This window comes from Macaca mulatta, chromosome 3 (genome assembly GCF_049350105.2).
Source record: "Macaca mulatta isolate MMU2019108-1 chromosome 3, T2T-MMU8v2.0, whole genome shotgun sequence".
NCBI classification, from domain to species: domain Eukaryota; kingdom Metazoa; phylum Chordata; class Mammalia; order Primates; family Cercopithecidae; genus Macaca; species Macaca mulatta.
Window position 1 is genome coordinate 80,750,417 of NC_133408.1, and position 19,144 is coordinate 80,769,560.

Sequence of the window (19,144 nt, forward strand, 5' to 3'; positions counted from 1 at the left end):
CCTACCCAATATTCAGGCTTATTTTGAAACTGTAGTACCTGAGATCATGTCGTGACCTCAGGAGAGGTACTGAGGAGGGATTTCTGGGGGAGACTAGAGGTCTTACAAACCACAGGAAAGGGGGCACTGTTTAAAAAATATTTTGGAACAATAGCTGTCCTTGTAGAAAAAAGGTGCTATTGAATCTTTACATCATACACACAAAAAATAAACTCCAGAACATTAGAGAGAGAAAGGTGAAAACACAAAGTTTAGAAACTAGTCAAAGAAAATATACATTTTGGAATAAGGAAGGATTTCAGAAACAGAAATTTCTTTCTTAAATGAAAGTTTGATAAGTGACATTACATCAGAATTGTTCATTTCTGTGTGACAGAAGACAGCAGTGAGGAATGACAAGCCCAGCCAGATTGATGTGTGCCTCCCCAGGGTATGCCTGCAGGTGCATGGGTACCCTACTCCGGGTCTAGGCTGCTCTGGCATCTCCCTGCCAAGCCACAGGGAGGAAAATGGCGTACCCACCATGGTGCTCTCCTGCTCTCATGAGAAAACAAACGCCCTCCCGAAACCTAGTTGGGATCTGGCTTTTCTAGATCAAGAAGGTGAGGAAATGGCCAATTCTACCAGGCTCCACTTCAAGGCCCTCCTCTGCTCTCTCCAGGGAAGTCTGGGACTGGGCGTGCCCTCTCATTCCCTGGCTCCAGGCTGTGGCACTCCACCATGCAGGTGGTTTTGTGGAAGGGTAAGACGCTGGGAGAAAGTGCAAGGAAGCCCTGCCCAGCATTGCATGGCGTCTGCTGTGAAACAGCCTGAGTTCCCACCCCTGTTCTTTGTTTTGAGGTGTACATTGTTTTATGTGGTGACAACGGACTGTCAGAAACCAAGGAGCTCTCCTGTCCAGAGAAGCCCCTGTTTGAAAGGAATTCCAGACACACCTTTATCCTGAGGTATTCCAAAATATTTCACTGCTAGATTTGGGAAAGAGAGGCCAATCAGAATTAGTGCAGCCTTATCACAAATACAAAACAGACTACATAACATTGGTCTCTAATAGTGAGCATCAATTTATATACAAACAATTTTATGATGTATTTTTACAGTTTGTTATTCTGAGTAGATTAAACAATAGGTTTATGCGAGGCAAGGAAGGAAGGAGGGTGGGGGAAGAAGACTTACTGATTTTACATATTAGTAAAGTTCATAATCAGTGTTTTCTATGACACTAAACCTTCTGACCTTAATTAGGTTTGTCCCCAGTTTGGAAGAGCGAGGACACGTGGTGTCACAAAGATGGTGGGGTTGGAGAAAGAGGGAGTTTAACAAGATAGGATGCAAGCACCTGGCGTTTTAGAAAATATGAAAGGACTCAACTAAATTATTTTTTCTCCTGGTAAATTTCATGCATGATATTTATTGGTTTGGAGTATTATGTCTTCATTAAGAGAGAAAAGGTTAACTTTAATCCACACCAGAGACAAACAGATGAACGAGATTTGTGTGACTTTGGTTTGGGAAAGCTGGTGGATATTGAAGGCCTGAGTGCAGGGTCACTGTGCGTGGTGGGATCTCCCATCCTCTGGTCGGGTTCCAGGGGGCTTCACATGTCACTCTGCATGTCAGTCACCTTTGACATGTCCCATCCCCCCTCTGTGGGCCATCAGTGCCTTGAGGGTGAGCACTGGGGCTGATGGGATGCCAGGACCACACTGTCACCCTCCCAGCTGATGAGACGCTGCTGTGTGTGCCTCCAGCACTCCTGCCCAGCTGGGCCTGCTGAGGAAGATCTGCCTCTGGCACGACAGCCGTGGGCCTTCCCCAGGCTGGTTCATCAGCCACGTGATAGTGAAGGAGCTGCGCACAGGACAGGGCTGGTTCTTCCCTGCCCAGTGCTGGCTGTCTGCCGGCAGGCATGATGGTCGCGTGGAGCGGGAGCTCACCTGTCTGCAAGGGGGACTCGGCTTCCGGAAGGTAGGCCCCCTCCAGGTGGCCTCTCGTGGCGCACCTGGCCGACTGGCAGAGCGTGGCACCTGGCTCTGCTTCGCTTGCCACAGTTGTGTCTTTCAACTCCTCTAAAGTGTATTCCTCTTTTCTTAGTTAATTACCAATATATCAAAATATTAAATGATACATTCATTAAGTGGCCATCCAAGCATGGATTAATTACCCTTCCCAATTATTAATTATTGCAGTAATGCTTCTCTGTAATTGTAATAAGAATGTAAATTTCTGGAATTTATGGTTCTGGTGGTCTGTGATGTCCAGAGGCCCGTAATTAAAGACTATTCAGTGCCCTGTGTGTGTCCCAAACAACCTAGATAACTATCAATAGAGTAATTACAGATATGGTACAGATGTGATCATGGCCAGGATGGCAGGAGATGGCCAAAGTGACAAAATAACAGATAACCTCACAAACTAACCATAGAAGTTGTGGTTTTTGCATGTCCTTTCCATCTTTCCCTATATACAAACAAATTTCATACAATTGTGATAATCATTTTTTTTTTTTTTTTTTTGAAACGGAGTCTCGCTCTGTTGCCAGGCTGGGGTGCATGATCTTGACTCACTGCAACCTCTGCCTCCCAGGTTCAAGTGATTCTTCTGCCTCCGCCTCCCAAGTAGCTGGGACTACAGGCACATGCCACCACGCCCGGCTAATTTTTGTATTTTTAGTAGAGATGGGGTTTCACCATGTTGGCCAGGATGGTCTTGATCTCTTGACCTTATGATCCTCCCGCCTTGGCCTCCCAAAGGCTGCGATTACAGGCGTGAGCCAACGTGCCCGGCTGCATTTTGCACTTTCTTATTCAACATTTTAGAGTAGATCTCTTCATGAATTTTTAAAACATCATTTCAGGGCTGTATAATGGCCCACTGCGCATGACCATTTGCTGAAGACCTGTTGGGCATGTATAGCTTTCTTTCATTTATTATGGTAATGGACAACATTGTGGGAACTTTCATGTGTGACTCTCTGTTCCTGATGAGCACTTCCTGAAACTGGGTCTCAAACAGTGGTAAGAGCCAGTGAACTCAGACAGTCCCCAGTGTCGCCGGACCTTGCCAGGCCACTAGGCTTTCTTTCCAACCTGCCCTGTTGCCATCTGCCTTGATGAGAGGCCCAGGCTCAAGACCTTGGCATTTTCAGGCCTGAGATATTGCTAAGCTAGTAAGAAACATGATCATAAAGGATTTGAAACAAGTTTTCAATCAGTCACAGCATGTGGAAATTCTTCAACATCTAAAACTGGGGCTTCCCCTTAGATGATTGTTTCCTTGTGAGAATGACTGTTTAGCTCGGGAACTGTAGTTAACAATGGGAGACATACATCACTTATCCTTAAGCTATTGTGCTTGACAGCTTTTTGTGAGAAACGTAGGCTTATTAACTTAGTCACGTATAAGCACTTGTGTGTGCTGCGAATCGAGCATTGCTTGTTGGCTAATCCAGTTACATAAAGAAGATACATTCTTGATTTTTCTGGTATTTGTATCTGTGCTCTGCTCATATTCCATAAGAGCAGTTGCAGTTCTGTGTATAATTTTGTTTTTTCTAGAACAATGTTGAGCCCCAAGCATTATTGAAATTGAATTGGAACTTAAAATTCAGTGCGATTCCTAAGCAACTCATCTCCTGCTGTGTGCCAGACATTGTGGGCTACTGAGGACAGAGGTGGAGGCGACTCAGCCCCACTCTCAGTGCACTCAAAGTCCAGTTGAAATTAAGCATATTGCCCCGGAAAGTTCTGAGGGTGGCGGGGTTTTAAGAAGTCTCTTAGGAACATGCAGGAGAACCAAGGAGAGACTGATCAGAAGCTCTGGAGAGAAGGTCTCCGGAGGCTGGGCGTGAAGGCATTTGAGAGCCAGGCAAGTGAAGCCGGGAGAAGCATGTGCCAAAGCTCAGGAGGTGCCAGGGGAAGGCCAGGTGGGCCAGAGTCCAGCATGATGGGAGTGTGGCTGGAGCAAGGGGGCTGCCAAGGAGGCAGAAGGAGGAGCAGCTTCCAGAGGCCTAGAGTGAGGTGCTGTTCACCTGCACCCACGGCCCACCTAGTACCCAGCTAACCAGCCAGGATAGCAGAGCCAGCGAGTGTGGGGAGTGCAGTGCCGTCTACCTGCACCACGGCCCACCTGATACACAGCTAAGCAGCTGGGATGGAAGAGCCAGAAAGCTCGCCGTCTCTGCTCAGAAGATCGCGGTTTAACAGTCAGGACTTTGCTTTATTGACAGAAATGCCCATGTCAGGGAACACTTCTCCTGCTTTCCGTTTCAGCTTTTCTATTGCAAGTTCACAGAGTACCTGGAGGATTTCCACATCTGGCTGTCGGTGTACAGCAGGCCCTCCTCCAGCCGCTACCTGCACACACCACGCCTCACCGTGTCATTCACCCTGCTGTGCGTCTACGCGTGTCTCACTGCCCTGGTCACTGCTGGAGGGCAAGAGCAGGTGAGGGCCGTCGCTTTTCCTTACAGCAGCTTCCAGATCCCAGACTACACTGTGGCCCCTTTTTGCCTAAGAAATCAACAAAGCTCACAGTCCTCTGAGAAAAGTGTAAACCAGGGGAAGCAAGCCTGGCTGCCTGGGGACCGGAGAAGGAGCAGGAGGGCTCTGCCCGGTGTGGCACTGGGTGGGCCTGCACAGCCCTGACTCTGCTGGCTCAGTGGACAGCTGCTCTGTGGGAGCTCGTGCCCAGGCCCAGCAGTAGAACTTTTCCAGAGAGCCTGGCAGTCAGTTGTCTTTGAGAATGATCTTGAATTTTTTTTTTTAAGTTGGCAATTCATTTAGATTTTGAACAAGTCCTCTGGACAAAAGAACACAGAGCCATTCTGATGGGCACATTTTCCCTCAAGATGCCAGTTTGCACTGGCAACTCTGGTCAGATTGTTCCTCATGAGATGTAGTAAATTACTTCGAAATCAGTGTCGGCAGTTAAAATGGAGACCGTCCCTTTCCTGAGGAAAAACAACACAGCAGGACGTGGGCTGAGGGAAAACTGACTTGTTTACTATGACAACATCATGGCCATTCATGCACCTGGCCCACCGGGTTCACTGCTGGGTCGTGGTGCGCCTGGAGAATGTGGTGACAAGGTCCGTTTCCGAGGAGGGGGCCAGCGACCCATCCATGTGACAGCCAGGCATAGTGGCTCCTTTATGACACCAGGTATCAGAGAGATCCAGTAACAATTATGGATTGGTGAGATTGAAAAAATAACAATGCATAGAATTTGTAAAAAGAGGATAAACAAGTATCATCAAGTAGCAGGAAGGGAACAGCTCTGTCCAGCCGGAAATAGACCAGGGCCCGTGGTGAGGAAACCTACGGTCAGTCTCTTCTTTGAGCCTGACATGTTGTCTGACGTTGGGCCACTGACCACTTCTCTCTGTTCATTGGTACTTTGTGGGTGTTGATGCCTTGCCAGATTGTAGCCATGATTCAATCCATGGAGCACGTGCCTGGTAGAGAGTGGGTGCGTGGCAAGCATTTGTTCAATCCAAAAGGATTTGTATAAGAAGAAACAAAATGATTGCGTGTGTTTTTTTTTTTCACTCCTGGGGTATAAGAAGCCTTTGCTGGATTCCTTCTGCTTGTATCCATCATATCAGCTCTATATATAGATCTATTTTTTTCTTAGAACGATATTGAACATGATGCAGTATTTAAATTGAATTGTGGCCAGGGTGGTAGCTCATGCCTGTAATCCCAGCACTTTGCGGGGCCGAGGCAGACAGATCACCTGAGGTCCGGAATTTGAGAGCAGCCTGGCCAACATGGTGAAACCCTGTTTCTACTAAAAATACAAAAATTAGCTGGGCGTGGTGGTACGTGCCTGTAATCCCAGCTACTCGGAAGGCTGAGGCAGGAGAATCACTTAAACCTGGGAGGCAGAGGTGGCAGTGAGCCGAGATCTTGCCACTGCACTCCAGGCTGGGTGACAGAGCAAGACTCCATCTCAATCAATCAATCAATCAATTGAATTGTAACTTAAAATTCATGGTTCATGAAGAGAGCACTTTTATTAAGTGTAATGTATGTATTCACATTACATATATTTGTAATTACACCATGACTGTTTTAAGTTGGACTCCTATCAGGTTGATGTAACGGCTGCTGTTGGTTTGTTGCAACCCCAGTTGGATGTCAGCCCCACCCTTGGATCCTTCAGGGTGGGTCTCCTGTGTACCCTCCTGGCTTCTCCAGGGGCCCAGCTCTTGTCCCTGCTCTTCAGGCTCAGCAAGGTACCTGCGACTTGTCCTCATGGCCCTGTTCTCCTGAGCAGCCCCTTCATTGCTGGGGAACACACTTGGTGAACCACCTCTTTCCTTCTGCAGGAAGCCCCGGGGCCTGCCCGAGCAGAGCCACACTGCCCGCCTAGAGGAGAAGCACAGGCCGAGGCACCCCAGGGTAAATGTGTATTAAAACTCTCAGAAACTCTCCGTGGGGCTGAGCCTTTTGCACCAATGTACTAAGTAGAAATTGTATCTTCTGCTTTCAGTTTGCATTATGTTTGTTATGAGTAATGTTGGGCATCATTTCATGTGTTTAAAAGTCATTTTATTTTCTGTGGTCTGTCCACTTTCTTTTCCCACATTTATATGAACCTTATAAAATCCTTTCTTTTCTGAGTGATATATAAATACTTTTCACCAGCTAAGTAAAGTAGGTCTTTGTCAGATGGGTAGTGAATCCATTTTCTAGTTGCTAGTGCCATTTGTTTTATTAATTAAACATTTTTCTCAAGCTGCCATGTTTCCTTAAGGCAGCCTCGAGTGGGTGTGAGGGTTGCCCAAGCCAATACCAGGACTGAAGCATCAACAAAAGTCCTCGTTCTAGTCTTGTTCTCTCAGAAGTACTCATTCTGGCTGAGTCAGGAAGGAAGAGTATTTGCTGAAGAAAGAAGTATCCCTGCTAATCATTAAACATATCCCTGTCTAAATGTATGATCCCAAAACATCATACATTGGACTTTTATTTTTTTGAATCAGGTCCTAATTCCTGCCGAAGGATACCAGACGCACAGGAGCCATGCAAGGTAAATCAACCATTACGCGCAGCAGCTAATCCTCTAGCATGAAATGCGAGCAATTAGATTTCTCTGGCATCCTCCCTTGGCTATGGTCTGGCCATGGATGGGTCAGGCCCAAGGTGAAATGGACACAAGAAAAGATCGATGCAAGACCTGCTGTGCTGGCTGGGGGCCGTCCTCCCTAGAGGGAGGTCTGTTTCCCAGGACACATGCCACAGCAGCCCGGCTGTCCAGGTGGCTCAGAGAGAAGGGGTCTCAGCAGAGGCCTGAAACAGGAAGGAAGCGCAGCCCAGCAGAATTCGGAAAGCCCCGTGTGTCTACTCAGTAAATACCGGCAGGACCGTGGGAGAGACACTGTGGAGCAGCAAGGCTCGGGGTGATCGCTCTGTGAGCTTCTCCACCTCCTTGTGAGGAGGGGGCTCAGAGAAGCTGCCCCAGTGCTGGGAGCTCCATTCCAGGTCTCAAAGAAGCCTGTGACATGGGGCAGTTGAAGGGCAGCTTCTAATGGCACCGCTGCGGTACCCCATTGCTATAGTGCTTTTCGGATCTGTGTGGTGTGACTGCCCCTTTGCTTATGTGGGATTCTGCTCTGTGGGACACATGAGGGCACACACGATGCTGGGTTTGCCAGGTTCTAACTCCCTGGCGGCAGCTCCGCCGCTCCTGTTCCTGAGGGTGGTACTCTCGAGCCGCTGCTTGAAACACAGTGTGCCCCCTATGCCCCAAATACCATGCCAGAGCTCTGCGCCCTCCCCACTTGGAGGCTTTGTTCAACCAGTTGCTCTTGGCTGAATTCCCCTCTGTGGCAGGGTCGTGCCTCCCAGAGAACCAGGTGCAATCACCCTGACCGCATGGAGCTGCTATTAGGCCACCAACATTTCCCCAGGCGCGGCCACCGTCCTCCGAGGGGTATGAAGGAGCCGGCTCTCAGGCCGCCTGTGCTTCCTCCCTCAGAATTCTTTAGAGGCCTGAGCACCACACCCTGCCCATGTCAGGCCAGTCCTCTGAGAAGGCGGCAAGCCACACCACTGTTGAGCGTCATGTGTGAAGCCCTGTCTGTGGAGACATTAACCTTGGCATGACCTTGTCATTCTAGCATCCTGCATCAGCCATTGTCTCTGGGAGTGGCAGGGCCCAAAGGAAGGCGGCAAGTGATGATGGCACAGCCTGTCCAGCCCCTAAGCTGGAGGCCCACGGGGCTGACCACAGCGGGACTGCTTTGATGGGGAAGAGCCACTGCTGCCCTCCCTGTACTCAAGGTAACTGGCTCGCAACCACAGCCCCCTTCCTGCCAGTCCAGCAGACCTGCCGCCATTGGGAGAGGTGGGGCAAGCAGAGCCACAGTTGGGCCAAATGTCACTGAATACTCTAGTCTCATCTGAAAACCAGGCATGGGCCCACCCAAAACTGAGGCGTCCAACTTTCCTCCAAAGTCTTGGTGCTTTCTGGCAGGTACTTAACATGGTCAGATCTTTTTAAAAGTCAGTAATATGCTCATAACCTTTTTAAAGTATTCTGGAATGTGAAGCTTTGTATTTTTTAATGCCAATGACAGTGAATGATAGTCCCAGCTTCCAATTATGCTGGAATCTCAGCAGTGAACTGGTAGAGGCAGGGATTACCCTAGAACAACCAGGGCCGTGCCCAGGGAGATTGAATCCTGCTGCAATCCTAGGAGGGCAGCCAAATCATGGCAAAGGGGAGACTGTGGTGGGCCTGGCCTGGCAGGGGTGTGTGACTTTGGGATCCTGGAGCCATGTGGTACGTGAGCAGATGGTTTAATCGAGGCTCCAGCTCAGCCCAGGTCCTTGTGTACTGGATTCAGGTGCTTGTTCACAGTGACTGGCAAGGTCTGTGCATGCAGCTATGTCTGGTTGGACCCATGCTGCACAGCACCTAACACAGTGGGGCACAAAAAAGATCCTTTCTGTGAGTGAACAGGCTTCAGGCGGGTAAGCCTTCAGTGTAGGCACAAGTATCAGCAGTAGATCAGAAGGGAAACTCATCCCAAGGACCAGCGACCCTCCCAGACAAGCTGGACACATGGCCTGGGCTGGAAGAGAGCACTCAGGAGTACAAGGCTCACACTGGCAGACCAGCCACCGATGAGGTTTTGGAGGAGGTGTGGCTCAGGACGACACCACTGTCCCAGTCACAGCTCACCTTCCTTGATTTATGTTCAGCCAGTGTCCCTCGGTTTGCCTAATACCAGCTTCCCAGCAAGAGCTCCTTAGTTGTTGAAAGGTGTTGTGCTCGATTGCCCTAGGTTGACGTGGCATCCTGCCTCTAAGAGCAGTCGCTAGAAAATGGGCTGAGATGGCTGCACCTGGAGGTATGAAGAGCTATATAGGGCAACCCTCTGGTCCTGTACCTGGCCCTGGGGAAATCACACAGCAGAGAGGGAAGGATGAAAACCACAGGGGACCAGTCACAGCCCTGTCCCTCGTGGTGTGTGGGACCTGATCCAAATCAGGGCAGACCCTCAGATCCCAGGTCAGCCTGCTTAGTTGTTTGGGGTCTGAAATGGAAACTGATCCCTCTGCCTCTGATGTTGGGGATCCATAGGTCTGTTCAGAAAAAGAGGCCCCCAAAAGCCTTCTGAGGGCACAGCGAGGCAGGAGTTGCTGCTCCCCACCCCCACTGCCACCCCAGACCCTCAGGTGAGCACCAATGTCCCAGCTCAGCAGTCGGGCAGGAGTTCCCTTGTTCTCAGCCTGTGCATTCTATTCAGGACCTCAAGGGATTGGAGGAGGCCTGTGGCTAGGAAGGCCCTCTGCTTCACTCAGTCTGCTGATTCAGATGTTAATGTCACCTGGAAACACCCCCAACCCCGAACACACTCAAAAATCACATTTAACCAAATGCCTGGGCACCCTGCAACCCAATATAGTTAATGCCTAAGATTCACCACCACACTCCGCGTGATAGAGATGCCAAGGTCTCTTAAGCTGCCTCGTCTCTGTCCTACTCTTCCGCAGCACCCAACAGTGGTTTGGAGGGACTAATGCCCTGGTGGTCGAAGGCCCCTCAGCCTTGGTGGAGCTCTGCAGTGTGGGCCATTTGTGGGACCACTTCTCTGGCCTGCAGTTTGGGGACAGGATTTCTAGGCTACAGGTAAGCTGTAGAGGTTTTCAAACATCCTCAGGTCCTCAGATGGAAAGTCTCGCATTTGTAAATAAATCCCCGCATTTCTGGGAACTCATCGGATTCAGGCTCCAGATGTCGCTATTGCTATTTTCTCCCTCATTTCTCCCTCCCACCTCCTGGGGTAAATAAAATCATATGCAGATCCCAATGGGTGGCTTGGCCTGGTCAGCCCTGCCACGGCAGAAGGCCTGGATGGAGTCCAGATATTAAACAAGAAGCTGCAGGACGCCCGCCTAAGGAAGGAAGGAACCCGCTGCCGAGCTCCTGAGAGGAGCCAGTTCCCAGCCAGGAGCTCTGGCTAGAATATGCTGCTCATGGTCTCCCATCATTTGAAAAAGCATATGCCTTTGGGACAGGGATTATGATGCATGTGTCACAGATTCTGATCCTGTCACCCCGGCACATGCTGCCTCTCTGGCTCCCGTCCAGCTTGGACTCGCCATCGGAGACCGCAGGGTCATTCAGTGTGGCTCCATGGCCCACGTCTTCATAAACCACAAAGAGTAGCCACAAAGCCAAGGCCCTTTCTTCCCGTCTCTTCCATCTCAACTGTAGATGTTGAATCACTCTGTGAGAATGGGCAGGTACTTAGACCTCTCTTGTGCCTCCGTTTGCTCATCTGTAAAATAGGAACATCAGAGAGCTTAATTCTTAGGGCCTGGGGAGGAGCAGCTGAAATATGAAAGCTGTCCTGTTAGCATCATGCCTGCCCCAGCGGAGTGCCCGCCGGCATCCGGCTTTGTTGTTGTTGCTGCTGTTATTATTATTATAGCCCAACCTGTTTTCTTCCCCCTTCCCCTCTCTGTGCTCTGTTCCATCTGCCTGTTGGGTTTTCCTTTCTCTTTCCCACTCGGCAGCTTCAGGGAGGTCAATGTCCTCTTAGCAGACAGGGGTTCCCCTCCGATGAGCAGAAAGACACTGCCCACGTCCAGCACCACTCCCACAGCTGGCTTCCTGCCATGGCGAGGCCATGGGCCCTCATCAGGCAGTGTCCCTGTGCTTAGGCAGCAATGACTGCTGGGTGGCCTGCTGCCCTAGAGGGTGCTGACCACCACACTTTCCCTGGGGGCAGGTTTGGCCAGGAGCAGTGTGTACGGTGGCTGCATCTGCTGTCCCTCTCCGTGGTCTGCTGTGTTTTCATCACCCAGCCGCTTATGGTAAGAAACATCCTCCATGGTAGAAGTGTCTTCCATCAGGAGGGGACCTAGACGGGAAGGAGAAATAGAGGCTTCATTTTGGTGGTGTATGACTTTTCTTTATACCCTGATTTCAATTGTGGTGAGAGAGAACCAGGAGCCAGGCTCTGTGCTAAGCTGCACATGGGCCTGTTCTTTAATCCTCATAAACATCTTTGAGAAGTGAACCACTTTAACCCACATTTTTCATTTGAGGAAATTGAGCCTCAGAGAATTTAGGTCTCTTGGGCGAGGTTACACCTGGTGAGTAGCTGGGCTGGGAATCCAAGGCAGTGACTACTGGTGTCTTTAAAACTGGGAGATGGAGTCCTGTTCATGATTAGGGGACAGGAGGACAGCTCTGTGTGGAACGAACACGGGCACAGGGTGGCTCTCTGCTCTGTCATGTTTTTCCTTCCAGGTATGCCTCATGGCCTTGGGTTTTGCTTGGAAAAGAAGAGCTGACAACCACTTTTTTACTGAGTCTTTACGTGAGGCTACCAGGGATCTGGACTCTGAATTGGCAGAACGTTCCTGGACTCGCCTCCGCTTCTCTTCAAGCTGCAGTATTCCTGACTGTGCAGGCGAGGTTGAAAAAGTAAAAAAATGACCTATGCCGTGCAAATTGAGCTTTAAAAAACTGCTTTATGTTCTATCACTCATATCTGAATGTAGGCTTTGAATTCAAATTGGGTTGCATCTTTGGAGACCCATGGGATGTCTTAATTTCTTATGTTTCTTTGCACACACATATATGATAGATGAACACATAGGACTTATTTTTTTTTTCACTCCCATCCTAAAGAAGTTAGAGCATCAAGACAATTAGCATATTTTAAAATACTGAAGCAAATGAGAACTCTAATTCTTGGCCATGATTTTGGAGAACTTTTAGGCCATTTGCCCTTCAGTGGACCCGCAGAAAAGGTACTCCTCCCCATCATTCCTCCCTCCCTGACTTCATCCCTTCGTCCCTTCCTCCCTCCCTTTCTTCCTTCTTTTATTCAGTTTTGCCTATTGTATGTGTAGCATTCTGTTGGGCAGTGTGAATGATGTGAAGGAAGAGAAAGGTCTATTGGCCACTGCAAAGAAATTCACAGGCTCATTGATTAAGTGCACATGAAATGCATGTGCGATTCTGTACTCTTGTAATAACCACAAGTCACTTATGACCAAGGACCCAATCCCAGTTCATTTAGAGTCAGACCCTGGTCTGGGCCTCTGCTCATCTCCGCCCTCCTCCTCGCAAAGGATCCTGATAAACTTCACGTCTGAGGACCTGTCTGAGGCCTCTCAGCCCTGCCTGAAACCAGGGCTGCTGCTGCTGAAGATAGGTGGTGCACACAGGTTATGTAGTCATTGTGCTATTTTGCATCTACATTGTATTTACATTTGTCATATCATTTGTTCCTTATAACACTTTATGAATTAGGCAGCATCACTGCACCCCATTTAAAGATGATGTGAAACAATTAGGCCCAAGGTATACTGCAATAAAGGGGAGTCTGGGGCCCAAACCTGGCCCACCTTGCCCTTTCCTCCTGCACCCCCGCCCTGCAGCACCTTAGCTCTTGAGAAGCAGCATTGCCCTGGTTCCCTCATACCTGTTGGATCTCAGCTTTCCTTTGTGCTTCGAAGGCTGTCCTTCCTCTTCTCCCCTCAGGCAGCTGTGCCCTGCTGTGCTGCAAGTTTGTTCATTTTCTTTCTATCGTCCCAGCCTTGGGGGTGAGGCTCCTTCAGATGAATTCAGCCTAATCCTGAGGGCCAGGCTGTGTCATCTCCAAACCTACGCATGGCTCATTAGCACCTTAGAATCGGGATGCCCCCCACACCCAAGCCTCCCCACGGATCTCTCGGCCACACATGTTCCCTTCTCAGAACGGCACAACAGCCGAAGGGAGTCACTTAACTCCCAACACCCTGCATGTGCAGCTTTATATTGTTTGCATCCCTGCTGTCGAGTTCCTAGAAGCCCAAGTCTCTAGGAGGAAGGACTGTCTCTGATTCCTCAGATGTCCCCAGTGCCTGATCCAGTGAATGTGTGTTGATGAATGAATACCTACAATGAGTTCATTTATCTGGCTACTGTTATGCCCTGTCCATGAACAGAGTATAAAAGTAAAAATGATTTTTGAAGAAAGAAAAGAAAGGTCATTTCTTGCTAAGACTATACTTTAAAATGATTTTTTCATACCTTGAAAGTCTCTGAGAGAAAATACTGTGCCCGTGCCCAAGATAATTGCTGCTGTAATTTGGCGGTAGTAGACACACCCGTCGTGTACAGCAGCTCTTTGTAATAGCCCAACTGCAATCCCTGCCAAAAAAGCTTGCCTGGGACATGAGCAGATTTTTAAAAATGGGTCTACCCCCCATCTCTGATCCCTTCCCCAACAACCTGGTCTATGTTATTCATACAAAGTGCCTCTTTGTTCCCAAATGCCAGGCTGAATGTACAGCACAGCAATGACGCATTCCTTGGCTTGGCAGGAGCACCAGGGGCCTCTCTCCTTCCACCCGACAGCCCACGGCTCACCGGGCTCTTGTCCCTGACAGGTCTTGGCTGCCCGACAACAAGCTCGCCACCTGCGCTGGGCACATCCACCCTCCAAGGCCCATCTGAGGGTCACCAGAGAGAGGATGAGGAGAGAGAGTCGCACACAGGCTGCCCTGAGGTGGGTGGCGGCCTCTGTTGGGAGGGCTTGCTCCACTCCAGCTCCCTTCTCGGAGGGGGTGCCCCACTGCTGCTGGTCCTCCTGGGAGATTGTTCTCCTCGAGGAGTCGGGAGTGGAGGTGGGGACCACCTTGCTGTCCCCAGAGCTATCCTTATCTATGTAACAGCCTGTGCTGCCCAGCAGATGGGAGGAATTCAGGGAAACGGAATTGAAGTCAGAAAACTCAGTTCCACAATTTGCCCATGATGAGAAATTGATTAAGAAAGCTTCCTCCTCTGGGCCTCAGCTTCATGCATCCAGCATGGATTCACACACACAGTTGGATTTCATCCCACCCATACGTGTGCTTAGCACATGGTCTAGGGCTTCTGCTTCTCCAGCTGGGACACACAGGGATGTGGAAGCTTGTAAGATAAATGCAACACCTCTTCTTAGGGCATGGATTTAGCCCAGTGACAGGTATTTTAAAATATTTAATATTCAGATATGCACAGCTGGTGTTCATAACATATTTTAAATTTTTTTAGATAAAATACAAACCTTAATAAATATCATGCTGTGGCAAAGCTCTCCAACTTCTACCTCCAACACATTTCTCTCAGTGGTACCATCCCCCTCCAATCATGGTGGTGCTGGATGGCAGCCACTGCAAGGAGCCTTCTCTAAATGCTAGCCAAAATCCCTCTTCAAATTCGAAACACAAATTCGGTCTCCTGCAAATCTTTCTGGTGTAGTTTGTCAAGGATTTGGGAATTTCTGATAGTTTTTAAAAAATGGCATGTGATAGAAGCACCTCCAACCATCTTCCTTAAAAAACAATCCCTTCATACCATGTGGCACACCATTAGCTTCCCCTTAAATATTTTCACATCCCTTTCCAAGGAAAAGAGCTGTGGTTGTGTTAGGATGTCACATTTAAAGGAGAATGGGAGAGGAATTCCGGGAAGATGGAGCGGTGGCCAAGTTTTTTACTCTTACCAAATCTCCTCATAAAAATAGAGCAATTAGGATAGCAAAAACAAAACCCATAGAAAACATGCACAACAAAATTACATGAGTTGGCCGCCGCCACCACACACACCCCCAAAGGCACTCAGGTGGGAACCAACCAGAGAGTGCACCCACCCTGTAGCTCAGCAGCTACAGAACATGGTGGAGGGAAGGATAGGGTACATGATGTATCTGAGAATAGGAGAACCCCAAGCTCCTGTAGGTGTTGTTCACTGGGAGGGTGGTGGGCACATCTGGGAGGAATTTGCACAGTCACGTTTACAGGTGAGTGCAAGGTCTGGAGGTCTGGAGCTGCTGGGCCAGCTCAGCCCTCAGAACTAACCAAACCCAGCTCTGCCAGGACATAGCCCTCTGGGATGGGGTGGCTTGGAGCACTGCTGGGGGAAGCATCCAAACCAAGCAGAACAGGCCCAGAGAAAGCATCTAGGAAACAGGCAAAACTAGTAAAGTATTAGGTTACAAAATTAAAAGACAAAAACCAATATCATATTTATATACAAGCAAAAGTCAGAGATTTAATACAAGACCATATTCAACAAAGCAAATAATAAAATAAATACAACAAAATACACTTAGGCATAATCTTAAGTTTCTCTAAGATTTCACTGAGGAAAATTTCCCTATGACTCAAAATCCAGACACAAAAGGGGAAAATAAAAATAAATTGGATTACATGAAACTTGAAGAGAAAAAAATAACTCCTACATTAAAAGAAAATAAATTTGTAAAATAAAATGACAGCGACAAACTAAGAAAAAATATTTGTAACAAAGTTTTAATATTCTCTCTTTGTTTTTTGTTTTTTTTTTTAGACAGAGTTTTGCTCTTGTTGCCCAGGCTGGAGTGCAGTGGCTCAATCTCGGCTCACTGCAACCTCTGCCTCCCAGGTTCAAGTGATTCTCCTGCCTCAGCCTCCCAAGTAGCTGGGTTTACAGGCATGTGCCACCACGCCTGGCTAATTTCTTGTATTTTTAGTAGAGACAGAGTTTCTCCATGTAGGTCAGGCTGGTCTTGAACTCCTGAACTCAAGTGATCCACCCGCCTCAGCCTCCCAAAGTGCTGGGATTATAGGCATGAGCCACCACTCCCAGCCTAAGGGATCAGCAACTCTTTAAAACCTAAAACTGGACTGGAAAAGTGAACAGAGAGTTCACAGAAAAAAAGAAATTCAAATGGCTCTTTCACTTACAGTAAGAGAATTGCAAATTAAACTGTGAAAATAAAAAAAATGTGGCCGCATACTCTGTCAGTGAGGCCATGGCAAATAGAGACTTTCACACAGTGCTGGTGTGAATGCAAAATGGTACGGCCACTATGGGGGAAATTCGAAGTCTCTACACAACGATAGATTCATTTACCGTTTATCCAGCATCTCCAGTTCTTAGAATCGCTCTTAAAGACACATTAAGGAAAACATGAGCAGACCCATGCACAAAGCCATTTGTGTGGGAACTTTTGTAATGAGAATAGCCTGGAAAGAACGCACATGTCTTGCTGGAGGGACAGGAACACAGTGGAGTAGTGTCCAGCTATGTAGAAGCATGAGGACTATCCCTCCAGACTCCCAGGGAGATGCCTGTAGGAGTCACTGCAGGAGTGAAGCCGGGTGGAGGAAAGCAGGCGTGCTGTGCTGCCCACTGCTTAATGAAAGGGGACATGAATATGCGTGCCTGTGGATCTGCTCACCCTAAATAAAACAAGGGAAAGTCAATCCAGGCACCTTTAGGAAATATTAGTAGTTACTTATGGGGAGAGAAGGAATACGATTTTTAAAAATCTGTGTTAAGGTTAAAAATTCGAATTTATAAGCCTAGTCTCTAAGTACAGAAAAGAACGAAGGGAAAACACCCTAAAGCTGTTTTCACCAATCGTATTGTTAGTGGAGCGTTAGTATCTTTATTCTCATTGTTGATTTATTGTGGGGTAAAGGAAATGAAGAATTCTGTTATTTTCTAATTCTGTCATTCCTGGTGTCCTTTAAAAGTGGAATTCTTGATGTGAGAGAAAGAAGGTACGGATCTGAGTTCAAGGAAGTCAAAACTCTGTAGTCCTGAATTTGAATTGCAAGTATAGGTATGGAATCATGTGGGTTTTTATTTTAAGGAAAATATATATATATTTTTCTAGATCTTTCCAGCAAGAAAAGACCTAGAAACAGCCCAGAAGCAACACACACTTTTAACACCTAGATTTGGTCTACCAAAAAGAAATAGGAGTCACTGGGATTCCTGATTTGAAGACGGTGATGGAAAATGTTTAAGATGAGCCTGGAATCTTTCTTAGGCAAGGGAGCAATTAATAACTGCTGGAGTCATTGTCAGAGGACCAAGAAGCCAGTTTAAAGAGGTTCAGATTGGTCAAACATGGGGTAATTAGATATCAAGATTAGAAACTACTGAATTGAAGTTCATGAAATCTATCTAAAGCCATGAGCTGGTAACAACACCCGCAATGTAATTGATCAGTGTTGGTGGACACCCAGAAACCAACTTGATAAAAGCCAGTGAAAGTCTGCCTTTCCTATACAAACTGTACCCCTGGGAAACCACATCACAGGAGGGGGGATATTTCTCTTTAGAGAGGAATTCCAGCTAATGAATGAGGACTAGGCAATAGAATTAGAGCCTGACCATTTTTGCAGTTTTAATGAAGTAATGAATCTAGGCATTGCTCATTAACAGTGGTCAACATAAAAGAGAGGAGGGAGAGAGAAACATCAGACATTCTGTGTCTGCTGGTGGGAAAACACCATCATCTATGAGGCAACCTACCCAAAACAGTCCAATCTTAATCTGATGAAATGATTTTGCCAACTTGTAGTTTACCGTAAGAGTATGTTGACACCTCCATCGAAAAGCAGGACTCTGAGAACATGCTCAACAAATGGATTGCAAAGAAGCAAAAATAAATAGAGATGATACCCATAGACTGGAAGAGACATGAGGAGAAAAGCAATTAATGCAATTTGTCATAGTAACAGACTAAGAAAAGCCATATAATCATCTCAATAGAGGCAGAAAAAGTATTTGATAAAATTCAACATTAATTCATCCAAAAAAAAAAAGAACCTCTTAGCAAACTAGGAGTAGACGTAGGAATAGAAAAGAGTTTCCCTGAACTAATAAAGGGTATTTATGAAAACTCGACACCTAACATCAATCAATAGAGAGACATTGAATGTTTTTTAAGATAACGAACAAGGCAAAAATGTCCTCTCTGATCACACATATTGAACATCATTGGAAGTCCTAACCAATGCAATAGGCAAGAGAAAGAAATTAAAAACGTATCGATTTGAAAGGAAGAAATAAAACCATCTATTGGCAAATGACATAAATCGTCTATGCAGAAAATCCCAAATAACTTACAAAAACAAGCGTTCTGGAACTAATAAGTGAATTTAGCAAGTTTGCAAGACAAGTCAGTATACAAAAGTAAATTATATTCCTATGTACCAGCAATGAACAATTGAAATTTAAAAAGGAATGCCATTTACAACAGCACCAAATAAATTAAGTACATGGACGTAAGTCTAAGAAAACGTGTGCAGGATCTGTATGTTGAAAATCACAAAACTCTGATGAAGGAAGTCAAGAAGATCTGAATAAATGAAGAGATAGACTGTGTGCGTTGATTGGAGGACTCAGTAATGTTCAGGTGTTGATTCTTTCTGCAGTTTCAATGCAATACCACAAGATTTTTTTTTTTTTTTTTTTTTTGATACAGAGTCTCACTCTGTCGCCCAGGCTGGAGTGCAGTGGCGCGATCTCAGCTCACTACAACCTCCATCTCCCAGGTTTACGCCATTCTCCTGCCTCAGCCTCCTGAGTAGCTGGGACTACAGGTACCTGCCACCATGCCCGGCTCTTTTTATATATATATATAAAAGTATATATATATATAAAATATATATATATACTTTTAGTAGAGACGGGGTTTCACCGTGTTAGCCAGGATGGTCTCGATCTCCTGACCTCGTGATCTGCCTGCCTTGGCCTCCCAAAGTTCGAGCCACTATGCCCAGCAAAATACCACAAGCTTTTTTACAGATATTGACAAACTGATTCTAAAATTTATATGGAAAACAAAGGAACTAGAATAGCCTAAACAATT

The 19,144-nt window shown here is 47.2% G+C and overlaps 1 protein-coding gene across 1 annotated transcript in view; it reads left to right on the plus strand.

The window, feature by feature from the left end:
- Positions 1-19,144, plus strand: part of PKD1L1 (polycystin 1 like 1, transient receptor potential channel interacting) — a 189,582-nt gene that overhangs the window by 115,329 nt on the left and 55,109 nt on the right. Inside the window, 11 exon segments of the mRNA XM_077998175.1 lie at positions 841-947; positions 1,752-1,968; positions 4,272-4,451; positions 6,134-6,238; positions 6,332-6,404; positions 6,986-7,032; positions 8,123-8,285; positions 10,005-10,140; positions 11,246-11,330; positions 11,770-11,946; positions 13,902-14,020. Coding sequence (XP_077854301.1) covers positions 841-947; positions 1,752-1,968; positions 4,272-4,451; positions 6,134-6,238; positions 6,332-6,404; positions 6,986-7,032; positions 8,123-8,285; positions 10,005-10,140; positions 11,246-11,330; positions 11,770-11,946; positions 13,902-14,020 — 1,409 coding nt within the window.